This window comes from Platichthys flesus, chromosome 1 (assembly GCF_949316205.1).
Source record: "Platichthys flesus chromosome 1, fPlaFle2.1, whole genome shotgun sequence".
NCBI classification, from domain to species: Eukaryota; Metazoa; Chordata; class Actinopteri; order Pleuronectiformes; family Pleuronectidae; genus Platichthys; species Platichthys flesus.
Genome location: NC_084945.1, coordinates 5,129,672 through 5,144,112, shown reverse-complemented (window position 1 = coordinate 5,144,112; position 14,441 = coordinate 5,129,672). Strand labels below are relative to the sequence as shown.

Here is a 14,441-nt window from a genome sequence, read left to right as displayed (position 1 = left end):
AGGTTTCTATGTATTTTTACCCTGTTAAAGGGTTTTTAGTATTTTTTCCCTACTCTTGCTGAGGGTTAAAGCCCGATGACATGATTTGTGAATATGGGCTATACAAATAAAATGATGTCAATCTAGTAAAAACTAGAAGCTGCAGAAAGCACATTTAAATTCACAACTACCAGGTTTATATTTGGAGCTGCACCAAATTGCACAAACCCTAAACAAGATTGATGATTATTCAAGAAGAAATCAATGAAACTGTTAAACACCTTGTTAAAGGAAGTGGGAAATAAAGTTTCTGATCTGAATCCACAAGTGTAATGGGTTCGTCCTCAGGTGAAGCTCTGCCCCTCCACAAATCTTCATGGAAATTGGTCGAGAAGTTTTGGTGCAATTCTGCAGATCAGAATTAGCTGAGCACATGTTTAGCCCGACTGAAGTGGTTTCATTCCATCTGCATTTTAAAAGTTGATGGGATGTCAGTTTTGACATCAGGAGAAACAAATCTGAAATTGACAAAGAAGATGTTTCAACAGCATCTAAAAGGTTTTTGTAGGATGAAGCTACTTGATGAATGTTTCAATGCTCACTGAGCTTTTAGAACAGAACAGGGATTTCTAAGAACACAGAACAGTCACAGTAGAAATGAGTCCAGAAACAGCAGATAATGCTTAAACACCTTTATTGTGCCCAATCTGAACATACTCCACAACTGTAAGTAGCAGCAAACTTGGCAGACCACAATGAGGTAGACTTTCGAAACTCTAAAAAGCGGCTGGGCTAAGGGACAACAAGCTCAGCATGACAAAACTAATGGATAAGAAAAGACACTTTGTCTTTGGCACACAGCTTATGCATTTATGTCCAACTGGAACAGGAAGGCAAAATGGGATAAGAAAGCATGGAATCATTTAGTGGGGTCTACTCAAGCTCTGATAGATAAAGTTATCAGCTAAGTGGAAGTTCTTACATTCAACAGGAAACAAGCAGCTGTTCTAACGTAGGAGTGTCCCCCTGCTGATGTACAAAAGTGATTAAAAACCACTGCCACCTCTCCACACGTGCAAATTAAAAAGTGCAAAAATCAAACTATGTACAACCAAATGGTTCATTCACTCGAGTCTCAACCGGGTTCATCAGATGCTTGAGAAAAGATGGCGACCCAGTCGATCACATATCCAGTGCTATTGGTTTTACACATTTAATACAAGTGGGCCAACAAAGCAAGTGAAAGTACAACTTCCAACATTTTGGGCCCATTCAGTTGAAATTTGGGAGGGCGAATTTAAAAAAATAGGAAAAAATAGCCACAGAAATTTATGAGAAAAAAAAGAAACCAAAAAATAAAAAGGGGGATTTTCCCATAAACAGCCGCCTGGTAGAATTCTGTTCAAAATTTTTCATGTTATGACTTAAAACCGTTTGTGTAAAAAACTGTAAAAATGTCTGAAATGAAGCCCGACATTCAACTCCCAAAAGTAAGAAACACCAGTTGGCTTGCACAGGAAAAAACAGATGCCAACTGAGGGTGGACGAAGGGAGGGAGGGAGGAGGGGGAAAACAAAAACAAATATTTAAAGGCACTGTATGGCATTTGCCAATGAACGGCAATGAGACTTGCGTGTTAGCTCGTCACTATGCAACACATGTAAAACAAAAATCAAAAAAAGAGAAGAAAAAGGCATTTTCATCCACCTCTGAACTTTAGGCAGACTCCCGACTCTCTGTCTGGCCACAAGTCAGGGAAAATGCATAAGAGTGAAGGGCCCCTTCTCCCAATAAGGTCACTGTGCATAGTGCCACTGTGAACAACAGCAAAAATGTAGCAAGTGCAAAAGTGAACATTTTCTACAGTGATATCCCCAGTGCCTGGTGGAGTGCCGTGGCGCCCTCGAACCGGGGGACGCCCGGCACACGTGCTCTCCTTGGCGGGTAGCCTGCCCCGTACTCGGGGGCTCTGGACCTTCAGAGTGATCGGATCCCTCAGCTTTAGCTGGAGTCTCTGTTCCTCTGGTTGCGCATGAGGGGCCGGTGGTTGCTCAAGATGTCCATGGAGTGCTGCCAGTGCCAGCAGGAGCGGCAGTAGTACTTGAAGCAGGCCTGTGCGTCAGAACACAGTGAAAAGACATTTTATAATACAAGTGCTGGAAATCATTCACATCACAACAAAACCATTTAAAGAATAATTCTGCTCTATTGCTGGAACAGCCTGATGGTTTTAGGAATGTTCATTGCAGTGTCTGCAAGTAAACCAGTTTACAAGGTCATACTATAATTGCATTTTATACATTTCTATCTTTAATCATCTCAAACCAGACAATTAAATGTCTGAACCACTTCATTAAGTGTTCAAAACAACTAGATCTACATCCCATAATACCTCACTGCAAAATAAAACTGCAGATAGAGAGTAAGTCAAACTGTATAAAAATAAATGTTCTTGCAAATACTTTAGATAACCTTGATAATTGTCAGCTTGTTTCTTGCTGTGGTTCTTATTTGTACTTTACTGAATATAGGATACATTTTCTAATAAACCTGAATTATATATTAATAAAGCAGCAATATTCATTTTAACATCACGTTTGATGAGATCAGCAATTGCTTATTTTTTATATTTAGCCATTTGCTGGTATCTTAATTGTTTTAATTCATTATAAGAGAAATCAATGCTATTTAATGACTTAAATGTTTTGAAATAAATAGAAATGAAAAGCAAATTATCCAGTATAAACCAGACTTCATCTTGTGAAGCTGATGCAAATCAAGAGAAAAAATAAGTTATTAGAAATACTAAGGCAGCCATTTGTGTCTGTCGAGCAGCACCTTGTCCTCTAACAATCATTCAGCCTCACTGATAACATGACAAATACTTTATAGTATTTATATGTACAATACAAAGTTTCCTCTGACCTCGTCTCTGCAGAAGAAAGGTCCAGGTTGGCGAAGGCAAACTTGACACACGGAGTCTTCCAGGTAGGGGTCGATCTGGACCTGAGGGAGGAGAACAGGCCGAGGAGTTCAGAACGCAGCAGTGACAGTGAGCAGGTTTCCATCCACATCACATTTTAAGAAATGATAAGAAAAATGCTTGCAAGTATTCACCATCATGTGAAAAATATTAGAGATTTGTCAAGATATCCATTTGAACTTGAATTTTTTTAGACTCTGTAAACATCTAAACAAATCACCTCCCACATCCCCCCAGGTTGTGTGTGCCAATTGAAAAAGAACATTCAAATCAGTGGATGGAACTGCAAGTGAGAATGTGCTGACTAAGCCCCAGCATTTTTTTATTTAATATATTAAATCAAAATGTTACTCATCAGGGTTTAAGCTGCATACAAACTAAAAACACTGTTTCCAGTACAGAAGCATCAGTGTGCACAGCAGCACAGACTGAGTGATGAGTGATTATAGAAAGTGCAAAGACTCAGACTCTTACCTTCTTTGTAAACTTGGGTGTTTTAATCTCCACAAATGCTGCACAGACAGCTTTCAGATAACTGCGCTGATTGTTAAAAGTGACACGTCCAGAGCCTGCACACAAGAAAAGTTCAATGTCACTCAGGAGCTCATTGTTTGGCAAGAATTAACACAAACAGAAAATCTTAACACAGATAACTGTTTCAATTTCGGAATAGATTTTCCCTCAATGCTCAGCAGGGAATTGATGATTTGCATTTTGTCTCAAATCCTCATGTCCAAGTTTAAATCTACACTTAATTTGCCGTAATTTGCAAACACAACAAAACATTGATTGTGGTAAGGTCGGAAAATGTCTGAAGTTTCATCCATGATTAATCACTGAAGATGCACAGGAGGTTAAATTCAGGCTCTAGCCTTGTTTTCAGTTTCAACTACACAAACAGAAATAGAACTTTAACTTAGCCTCACCTATGGGATACTTGTGCTTGTCCGTGTCGATGCCAGCATACATGACTCCTCCAAACAGGTCGTTCATGATGCTGGCCAGCGCCTCAGCGTTCAACATGCCGTGCAGTGCGCCCACAAACACCGTCTTACTGGGATCCAGACGCTGGGCAGGGCAGCGCACGTAGTTACTGTCGGAGATCACCCAGGGGATGACCTGCACCTGTAGCAGCACGGATGAGAGACAGGACTCAGAAGACTTGTACTGTTTCAATATGAAATGTTTAACTTCACATCGTGCTGCCTGGACCAAGATATATTTTATTCTTTGCGTCACCGGCTGTGTGCTGGACCTACAACATGCCCTTGTGTATTTAATGAGCCTGAAAACACTGAACTACAGCTTAAGGGGGAAGAAGCGGCACCAGGCTCTGGGGGATAGTGGTGCAGAGCTGCTTTACACTGGGGAGAACTGGTGGTGCCACTGTGGAAAATGTTTATCAATGGAAACAGGAGCCACTGTGTTGCATTAAATGTCCAGGTCCAGCTTGTTTAACTCTACACCAAAGCTCAGGGCAACATATGAACAAAAGGTACTGGAGACGTAGAAGTAAACTGATCCGAGTTCTCAGATAATTCCGTACATGTATATATTAGTCTATTTAGTCTCTACTCACGTCCTTGCATCTCATCCTGCGGCTGGACATCTTGAAGTAGTACTCCCTGTTGTCCTCGGGGGGGAACTGGTCCTGGGAGCAGGCGCGGAGCAAAGCTCGGACAGACTTCTCATTCTCAAAAACCAGGTAAACATAGCCTGCACACGTCAAACAGTACAACACTTTAGGATACAGACAAAAATGTGGCTCTGATAAAAAGGATGTGGATTTATTTAGTCACAATTTTCAGGCAGCCACTACTGTGATCATTTTCAACAAGAGCCACAGAATTGAGTAATTTAGTTAAAAAACAATTCGTAAGCTTTAACAGGATGGGTTCAAAACACCTTTATATTTCCAACTGAACCCAGGGCGCTATGCTAACTGATTTCCAGAAGGAGCACATACAATTAGGAGCAGAGTGAAAAATACTTACATTAATATTTACTATTTATTTTATCCAATATGCAGTTTTGCTCCAGGATGAGAATACAATTTGAGTGAATCAAATAAGATGCTGCTTAGAGATAAACTTTTTTTTATACAGATACATTATTATTAAATGTGCTCATACATATCTATGTTTGTAATATTTATATTTGAAAACATTCATTTTTGGGGCAAATGTGAGAAACAGTCGCACTGTGAAGCTCAGGCAGTTATTTTTTTATTTGGCAAAAAGCAGAAAAAAATGTCTTACCACAGAGGAGCAGAGGCCACAAGTAGAACCACAAACATTTAACAGGATATTTGCAAGATCCTCAAATATGACCAACCAGATCCAACTATCATCAAAGTGTAATTTACTACAGCGCTGATGGGTGAGTCATCCCTTTTATCCTCTCCCTGCTTCTACCACCATGCTCAATTCTCCAGTTATGCCTTGAGTCACCACCCTAGGTATCTCTGAACTCCCACAGTCTAACACACCAGTTTACCAAGTGCTCACCACAGTGCCACCCTGAAACCAGTAATAAAAAAGGGTCTACCAACTTGTCTTTACCTTTTGCCACATTACCTTTGGGAGGACAGCGAGGATGCTTTCCATCCTTACCCGGCCACTCCACAGTCAGAGGACCATACCCACTGAAGATGTTGATCAGGCCAGCTGAAACAAAGGGAGAGGGAGAAGGGGCGTGGTTATTGTCACAAAGAATCAACATTTTAACACATTTCTTAATCAAACATGTTTGTAAACATTGAGAAATCTTTAACTCTCAATATAATTAAGAAAAAAAAATTGTAAGTGATCCATCTCCAATTAATTGCATCAGTTATTCTCATCAATATAAATCATCTGGTTCCCTCTTTTCAAATGTGATATATGCAGATATATGCATATTCTCATACTGAATCGCAAGGTTTCAGACTGTTCATGAGAAAAATACCTTTGTGGCTGCTTAGAAATGAGAGCCATTTTTCCTCCATCACATTAAATAGACTGGATTCATCAACTTATCAAGAAAATCATCTCCACATTAATTGATAAGGAAAATCATCATCAGCTGTATCTGTACCTAGTTAGCTTCAAAGAATCATAAAGACGTATATGCAAAATATTCAATAATTGGAACCCATTTAGTCTTTACTTATTGAAATATTTGAATTGGTGCATTCATTAAATATCTCAAACTTCGAACTCAAAGGTGACGGAGCCTCCTGAAGTATTTGAAACAATCCCTGACGTCAACACATGCCAACATTATGTTTAAACAGTCAAATATAGAAAGATGGACTTAAGCTTAGCCAAATTAATTTAATTTCTACTGCAGCAAATCACATCACTTTACATAATAAGGTTCAGATCCAACAACTATAGAGAAATCGAACCGCTCCCGCAATGAGCAAGCACTGCAGCAACTGTGGAGTAAAACTCTGTAACAGGAAGAAACCTCTAGAACCGGACTGTGGGCGGACATGGGCCTCAACTGGTTGGGGAGGGAGGAGAGGTGGAAAGAGAGGGGCTGCAGATTCAGGCTGATAAGCATCAATAAAACCAAAACCAACTGGACTGGCATTGTGTAATTAAGCAAATAGCAGGTTGACAGCAGCACTTACCTTCTGTGACGTCCCAGGGCACGCCACCAAGAAAGACCTTGCAGGAATACATGGGATCCTTGTTGTTCCTGGGAGGCAGCTGCCCGCTCCAGGTGAATGTGGCCTCATTCACAGCTGATGAGTCAAAAAAAAGAGAAAAGCTAAATTCACAGGTCACCGTATAAAAGCTGTGTCAATTCAGCAGCTGCAGACTGACAACAGTTCCAATTAGAAGTGCAACAATCCTAATTGATCCATCTTCAGTTAAGTGTGTTATTCTCATCAAAATAAATTCTCTGGTTCCAACTTTTCAAATGTGACAGTTCCAGAACTTCATTTATATTTACAACAATAAACTGAAGGTTTCAGACTGTTCATGAGAAAACAGTTCCAATTCAAAGTCTCCTTCAAATGCATCCTTCCATCCAACAGGTGGATCCTTATCCCAGGATTCATTGCACTTTAGAGACATTTTTCAAAGAGGTTACGAAGCAACGAGACGTCCAATGCCTCAGCTCAACCGAACCGTTAATGGCACAAAAAAAAAAGGGGCCATTAAACCTCCTGTGTCCAACTTCAGCTTAGTTGCTCAGCAACAGTAATAAGGGCAGGATGAGCTGGTGACGCCGATGACAGAAAGCTTATATAGACCTCAAGAGTTGAGACAACTAAAGATTGAAACTGAGCAGCCCAAGAAAGCAAAGGGTAGGTGCAGTGATAGATAAACATCAAGTATGTTGGATTCACCTGCAGCCTGCCTGTGCAAGCGGGCCTCCCTCTCAATGCTGAATGCATCATCCGACTGGTCAAGCACATCAGAGCCAGGCCACGGAGATCCAGTACGCCAGCGGCGGGAAATGGCTGAGGAGGGGCTTGGAATGGATGATGGGGTCAGGGGAGAGCTGGAGTCCTGGGGGTCCAGCCGAGAGCCCAGTCGCAGCAGATCCTTCTGCATGCTCGATGCAAGATAAGGCAGGGGAGGGGAAATCCGCAGAGTGGACTGAAGAGAAAGAAACGTGCAGACAATTGATTGTTAACGGGGAAAGACAACTTCAATCATACACCGAGGTGAAATGTTTGGCCATCAATCAGAAATGGTGAACAAATCTGATAATGAATCTCCAGCTCATGACACCTGGCTGTTCAATTAGCTTCCATATCTGACTCGTAAGTGAATCTTTGAGATAGATTCCCCATCTGCATGAACAAACAATCCAACATACAAAAACAGGAGATGCTGAATTAAGTGTGGTGTTTCTTACCAGCATGTCACAGAGGTGGTCCGAGCCAGAGCTGAATCCACTGGTCTCCGAGTCCTCGGGACTGCTGGAGCGAGAGTCCAGGAAGGAGGTGGATTCCAGTCGGTTCGCCATGCGGGCCATGCTGGGAAACTTCTCCAGGAAGTCAGCAGTCATGCTCATGGAGTCGGGTGGCATGTAGCCGGGGGGCTTCCCGAGGATGCTACTGAAGGGACTGTTCAGAATACCTAGCACTGTGCAAACGGGACAGTTACACCACTTAGTGGGAATGAGGCCCTGTTCAGACCCGGTATTAAGATCAGTTCTGAGAGATGTGATCACATGTCGACAGCTTCAAGTTTGTCTGTTCATACCTGGCACTAGAATGTGCCCTGAATGCATCTCTTGATTACACTTCTACACTCGCAAACAAACATCTGTGTTCACCGACAACAAATGATGTTTTTACCCAGTGGGACTTTACAGATGTTTCCGATGTTTGTGTGTCAGGGAGAGCCACTCAAAGAGAGAGAGAGCCACAAAGAGAGAGAGCCACAAAGAGCCACTCAAGGGACAGAGACATCAAATATACATTGTCAGAGTTGATATTGTGGCGATGGTCACAAATCAAATGTATAGACCCTGAGAAGTGTAAAAATAAGTTTTATGCCGAATGTGGTTGTGTTCAGATCACTTCACTGATGTAGAGATGAAAGTAAGTTTATTCTGTATTCTGGGTACCGTCACTGAAGAGAATGTGAAGTGTGTGCTGAGTCTGCAGAGTTCAATCGATTTGGTCAAGATACACGCTGCAAATACAAGTTCCTAAAGAAAAAAATCATATCTCTTCCTCCCCCCCTCAAAGGGAAGCTGTCTAAAAAAATGGATAAATAAAGAAAATTGAGCTCATCTGCAAGTCTTGATGTGACAGCTGAACACCAACAGCAACCAGAGAAGCTCGAGTTCAAGCATATTCACTTTCGATATCAGGACAAATCCTGGAGGCCAATTCATCACCACCCAAACAAAGACCCGGGACCGCTGGGTATTAACCAGCGTCTTCCTTCTCGATAACCCAGTGAGTCAGCTGGCAACCGTGACAGACGCGTACTGCGTGGCCGGTAGCGGTGAACATGAGGCTCGGGGGGGGGGGGGGGTATTATTCAGCTGTAGGCTGCATTCAAAGCGCTGTCCTACTTTGTTGCGGGCCCAGTTTAGAAAGCTCTAAATGAAGTTATGCCGGGTCAGTTTGGACATGCAGCGATAAATTTATGGCTCTGCAAATGGGTCAGGACTAATGGGACAGAGTTGTTAAGACATTTAAACTCATCTTAAAACTATGGACGGCACATATATCAGCATTTACTTCATTTTAGTTCTCATATTATTCGAGTATGTGACCAAACCTGTAAACATAAACATCTAATCCATGTGTAGTATAGTTCAATCATTAGATGTAACAGGGGCTGATTCAGGTTTAAGGGAAAAGAAAAGAAGCTTCATTGTGTTTGTGTGTTGGATTACTGGAGATGCAGCAAAGCAAAACTGCCACATCATCCTCCCTAGCGACGCTACAGCCTGTTCCCACACAGACACACACTGCTGTTAACCACTACACTTTTCTATGCAAACAAGGGCCACTAAAAGCAAAGCACACAACCACAGATGCTGTATTTCCCACCGTCATGTACCGATTAATGGGGTCACGAGAGCAAACACAAACTGCTGGGAGAACACACAACTACCAACCTGACTCTGGGACACAATCTGATAAACTGAATACTAAGTGGAAGGGTTTTAACGTGAATCTGAAATACATTCAGGTGAATAAAAGGCCTGGTACTTACTGGAGGGTGAGCTAGTCTGAATCTGGGAGGGGGAAGAATGAGAGTCCGTCTCCTGGCTGCTCCAGGGTCTGTCCCAGCCGGACAGACGGAGAGACTGGAGGCCCAGGCCCAGGTCTGTGACACCCGGCGAGCCCCTGGAGGGCGGCATCTCCTGGGAACCAGGCACGCAGCCACAGTTGGGGAAGAGCATCCTCCTGCTGCCCACTGCAGCCAGCTCCGACTCTTTTTGGTCTGAGATCCAGTTCAGAGGTGCAGCAACAAGAGAGGAAAGAGGAAGTGTTAGAAAAAGAACAGTTGTTTCAGTCCGCGCTACAGGGAAAACAGCAGCGAGAGGCTTGTTACACACGAAACCGGTGGAAAATAAAAACTTTCGTCACCACATCTCCCCCTACCCTGGCTGACGGGGGAGCTAACCTGCTGCTTCTGTGCCCCGTGCAACTGCCATGCATCTCCGTCCGCATCACTGACCCACCTAGCAGCATGTGACATGGCTGCTGATGCACTCGCACACCCCTGCTAATGACATCAGCTTTCCCCCACCTCCCGGCATCCTTGCCTAACAACTGTGTAATGAAAAAATTCCTGTCAGAGCTATTGGCTTGTTGATAGAAGTACTCCCCTCTCTGCTAGGCACGGCACGTCTCTGAGTCGGTGGTGGGAAGGCAGCCACCACTGCTGCTGCTGCCGCTTCTTACTCTGTGTCTCGCTTGTTTCCTGAGCGAGCTGACAGAGGCAGGGAGGGAGAGGGAGGTGAGGGGCAGAGCTACAGCGGCAGGGTGGGAGGCAGCATGGGAGATGAGAGCGAGTGACTCAGCAGACCTGAATTAAAAGTGCTTCTGAATTGACGACGCTCTTCATATCATTTTTAAATCATTGGACTCGGTGGCTGGTAGAACTACTGTGCATGTTTTTTTCCCCACACAGCACTGACTAAAGGGAAGAATGAGGCATGGGGAGCCTAGTTGTGACACGAGCAGCTGACTGATCAGATGTTGAGGACGGAGAGATTTGCACCGCCAGCTCCTCCCTGCCCTCTCCAGGCCTGGAACGCTTCCAGCAACAGCACTGATTCAGCAAACAGCAAACAGGGGTGGCCGAGGCAGAGAGGCCACAGCAGAAAGTTCAGCTCAAGATCCAATTTAGTTTTGTGTCCCTTAAAAGTTGCATAAGATTTGTTTTGTGCTGCTGCTGCTCAGTTACGACTAAGCAGAGTGTAACAGTATCACACAAAAATGAATAGTCACAAGTGGAGAGGTGCCCCTAAGCAAATTGAGTATTCAGGGAAAGGATGCAGGGCAGGGTGCTGAGCTTAAATCTTGGCAAATCTCACTCCTGGGGTAAAAAAAAAAAAAAAGACGGAAGAATTGCTGCAATGCTGCAGACGCCGATGCACCATGAATCAGCTGCTGGCACCGGACTCATAGTGACAAAGTGGAGGAGCTTTAACAGACGGCAATTGTGCCCCGAGAAAGTAAAAGGGCCCCTTCATTGTTTGGGATGAAACTTTTAACCTGAAAAGAAATCCACTCTTGTTAAAAATGATTTATTCTGGGAGCTTTCTCTGGTCTGAAATGGTCGCAACAATAAAATGAATAAAGCTGCAGATTTCAAATTACTTAATTTGTTTAACCACAGAAAAGGAAATTTCAACACATCTAAATGTACGTTACTTAATATGAATCTTTTGAAAACTTCAAACTAAAAAGGCAAGAATGAAAATAATCTTTGTTTCGTTGAAATATCCCTAAAACTAAAGTCAAATTAAAATATAAAGGTTAATCTCTGTAAATTAATCAATGACCAATTATTAAGTTACAGAGACATCCGAGTCTATTCTGGGAATTTTAAGATTTAAAAGGGATTTTCTTTAATAACTTTCTTGCTTTTGCAGATAGTTCCATTTTCTTCTTTTGATTGTTTAACGCTGTACTCCCGGCTGCCCCTCTTTGTTTCCTTGGTGAAGCTAAATTCTGACGACACACAAAGCAGTGACTCATCTGTTTGAGCATGCTCACACACCAGGTGCATGTTTACCCATCAGATGTGATGTCGTCAGTCCTCCGTGTACCAATCTGTTATCATCCTTGTTATTGATCTGTCTCACTTCCTTCTGACGCACCTCAGTTTGTTCCATCCCCAGTTATGTCAGTTCTGACCTCTTCCATGGAGGTTATGTTCTCATCCCTGTTGGTCAGTTTGTTTGTCAGTAGTATTATGAAATAAGTACAAAACAGATTTCCACGAGACTTAGTGGAAGGATGGGACGCAGGCCAAGAGAGAAGCCATTGTAATTTTGGATTGGGACAAAGGGATTAATCAAATTCACGCTTTGCCATCGTGGCCCAGGGACGTGTGGTTGTGAATTTTGTGCGATTTCCCTATGCTAACCATTAAAAATGAACAATATTTGAATAAACAGGGTCCAGCACTCTGTAGCACTTGAAGATCAATTCGATTGCTCTGAAAATAACAAGGTGAAATGAATGTGAACCATTAAAACGCGTTTGTAAAGGCCTCACACGCTAATTAACCAAATTTTTGACGATAAAACCTTCACTGCCGATAAACCAGGTAGGATGAACAGAAACTAACTTCATATGAAAAGCCCTGCACACACAAACATGATAAAACAGTGACAGTGTGTTGTAGACCTGCTGGAGGTTATAAGGACTAAATTTAGAATTAGCAGTGCCACCGGTTAAGCTAGCCGCCACGAACAGGCAGGTTTTTATCTCAATGGAGTCCTGACCCGGGTCCACCTGCTCCTGTGTGAACACGAAGTGGCACTTTACCACACAGCAGGTCTGGCTTGCCCTTGGCGCTGCTGGGTGTGGTGCACACACCGGTGAAATCCAGAGCGTTGCCCAGCATGGTGTTCATCCGGCGGAAGATGTCCGCGTTGCTGCAGGTGGACAGGGCCGGGCACTCCGGGTCCGGGCTCTCCGGCCTGCGGGACTCGTTTCTCTGCGGGGTGGAGAAGGAGAACGAGAAGAAGAGGGAGAAGTTTAACACCAACCACCCAGCTCAGGTGGAACCCCAGCGGGGACACGTGTAGGAGGAAGAGGCCGGTGTTTCTGGCTCCAGGTCACGAAACACGCGGGGTTTTCGTGACACTAAAGGTCACACGTGAACGTCGCCCGGGCCCCAGAAACACCTGAAGTGCCTCAGTGGAGGAGACAGCAGAGGACTCACCAGGGAAAACGCCATGTTGTGGACTGAGAGCCGGTGATAAACGTCACAATGTGGACGACAGCTTGCGGCTCACGCTCATATTTATCACATCTGCTGATTAGGCTCCATCTAATGAACGTGTGCGCGGAGGAGACTTGACTGAGCCCGCCGGGCCTCCGTCCGCTCACGTGCTGCACATCAAAGAGCCGCCCGCCGAGTCGTGCGCACGTGACCAGAGGTTTAAAAACTCACTCTGTATAAAGTCAGGAGTTAGAGAACTTTATTAAACTCACAGCAAAGTTACAAAGTGAGTCACACAGAGAAATTAAATGAGATTAACAGAATATTAACATCTCAACTTTATACTTAGTTACTAAATTAAAAACTCACAGACAGGACTTTGAGTAATGTCCTGAATTCATATAACTTTATTTTTACTCCCAGCTAAGTTACGAAGTCATTCACACTGAGAAAGAAATGAGATTACAATAATATTAAAGTGCTGCTTAAACTTTTCTGCTACTTTATACTTAGTTATACTTAAGTATTATGGGATATATCTCACAGTATGTACAACAAGTACAATACTATTCTCCACATTACTAACATAATGTTGAAGTTAAGGTGACTGAATCTCATTTCATTCAGTTATTTGAATTAATGTATAAAACTGACCGATGGATCTTTGGTTCAGACGTGTGTCTCCAGCTTAGTATCTTACTGTTGTGGTTTCTGATTGATAAATCTCTCTTCTTTGCGTGATGCTTTCTATGTGATAACTACAGATAACTACTTGAAATATGAATACAAAATGTAATAAAAACAGAAAACTAAGAATATGGTTCAGTTTAAAAGGCGATTAGAAATAGTAAGATAATTTAAAATATGATAAGATACTTAATAAGGAAGTCTAATCAGAGGCCAGAGCTGTGATTAAGTGGACAAGATTAAAATGTACTAATACAAAAAACAAAGCAGCAGGGTTATTAATATGATCAAGACAAACATAAAAGCAGACGAGCACATAAACAAATATATGTTTTATCATTTAAACCAATTTAATTGAAATACAAATAACGAAACAACTTTTACAACAATTTAATTATTTAAAAATCTCTCACTTTTACATGAAAAATGATAAACATGAGAATATCATATCTGTACATGTCCACAAGGGGGCGCTGCTTCCCGCCTGCTGAACATGAGGATGTTTGGCCAGTGGAGGACGACAAAGCCCTCCAATGGAAAAGATCCAGGCCTCCTCCTCCATTAGTGACCTTCCTGTTGTTTTACTGCTGACCACAGGAAGAGGTCTCATTGTTGGAAATAAACAAAAGACTTGTAACAAGCACATGAAGCTGGGATCCTTCTTCTTACACATCTGGAGATTCATTTGTTTTTATTACATTGATGAGAGAAAAGACAGAGATGCCAACATATTCCTCATAAAACAGCCGTCTTCTGTTATCTTGTCTGCAATAACCCCTAAATTGACTGATTGTGATTGAATGCTGCTCTGTTTCAGAAGACATTTAAGTGTGTATGGCCTCGAACGATGCCCACCATATTCAAGGCTGTGTATTAAATATATTTAAAGTATATTCTATTGTTTTGATACCGTGCATCTC

At 42.6% G+C, this 14,441-nt stretch overlaps 1 protein-coding gene across 4 annotated transcripts; it reads right to left on the bottom strand.

Moving 5' to 3' along the window:
- Window positions 1-656: 656 nt before the first annotated feature.
- Window positions 657-12,896, bottom strand: cpeb1b (cytoplasmic polyadenylation element binding protein 1b). 4 transcript variants are annotated; one of them, XM_062398241.1, is made up of 12 exons: window positions 12,835-12,896; window positions 12,435-12,606; window positions 9,643-9,873; window positions 7,820-8,049; window positions 7,305-7,557; window positions 6,579-6,692; window positions 5,524-5,628; window positions 4,542-4,678; window positions 3,889-4,087; window positions 3,437-3,531; window positions 2,905-2,985; window positions 657-2,091 (listed from the first exon to the last, which is right to left on the bottom strand). In XM_062398241.1, exons 1-12 carry the CDS (start codon window positions 12,847-12,849, stop codon window positions 1,981-1,983), a joined length of 1,743 nt encoding a protein of 580 aa, XP_062254225.1. In that variant the 5' UTR covers window positions 12,850-12,896; the 3' UTR covers window positions 657-1,980. The 4 variants fall into 4 exon arrangements, with proteins under 4 accessions (XP_062254225.1, XP_062254233.1, XP_062254240.1 ...); XM_062398249.1 differs by having other exon boundaries at window positions 5,539-5,628; XM_062398256.1 differs by having other exon boundaries at window positions 12,486-12,606.
- Between the last annotated feature and the right edge of the window lie 1,545 nt (window positions 12,897-14,441).

What these genes read in the sequence shown, in the direction of transcription:
- cpeb1b (XM_062398241.1), bottom strand. An exon ending in GCCCTGGGACGTCACAGAAG is followed by an intron (nt 5,629 to 6,578) that starts GTAAGTGCTGCT and finishes CCTTTGTTTCAG; the next exon opens with CTGGCCTGATCAACATCTTC. An exon ending in CACCCAAGTTTACAAAGAAG is followed by an intron (nt 2,986 to 3,436) that starts GTAAGAGTCTGA and finishes CTCCTCCCTCAG; the next exon opens with GTCCAGATCGACCCCTACCT.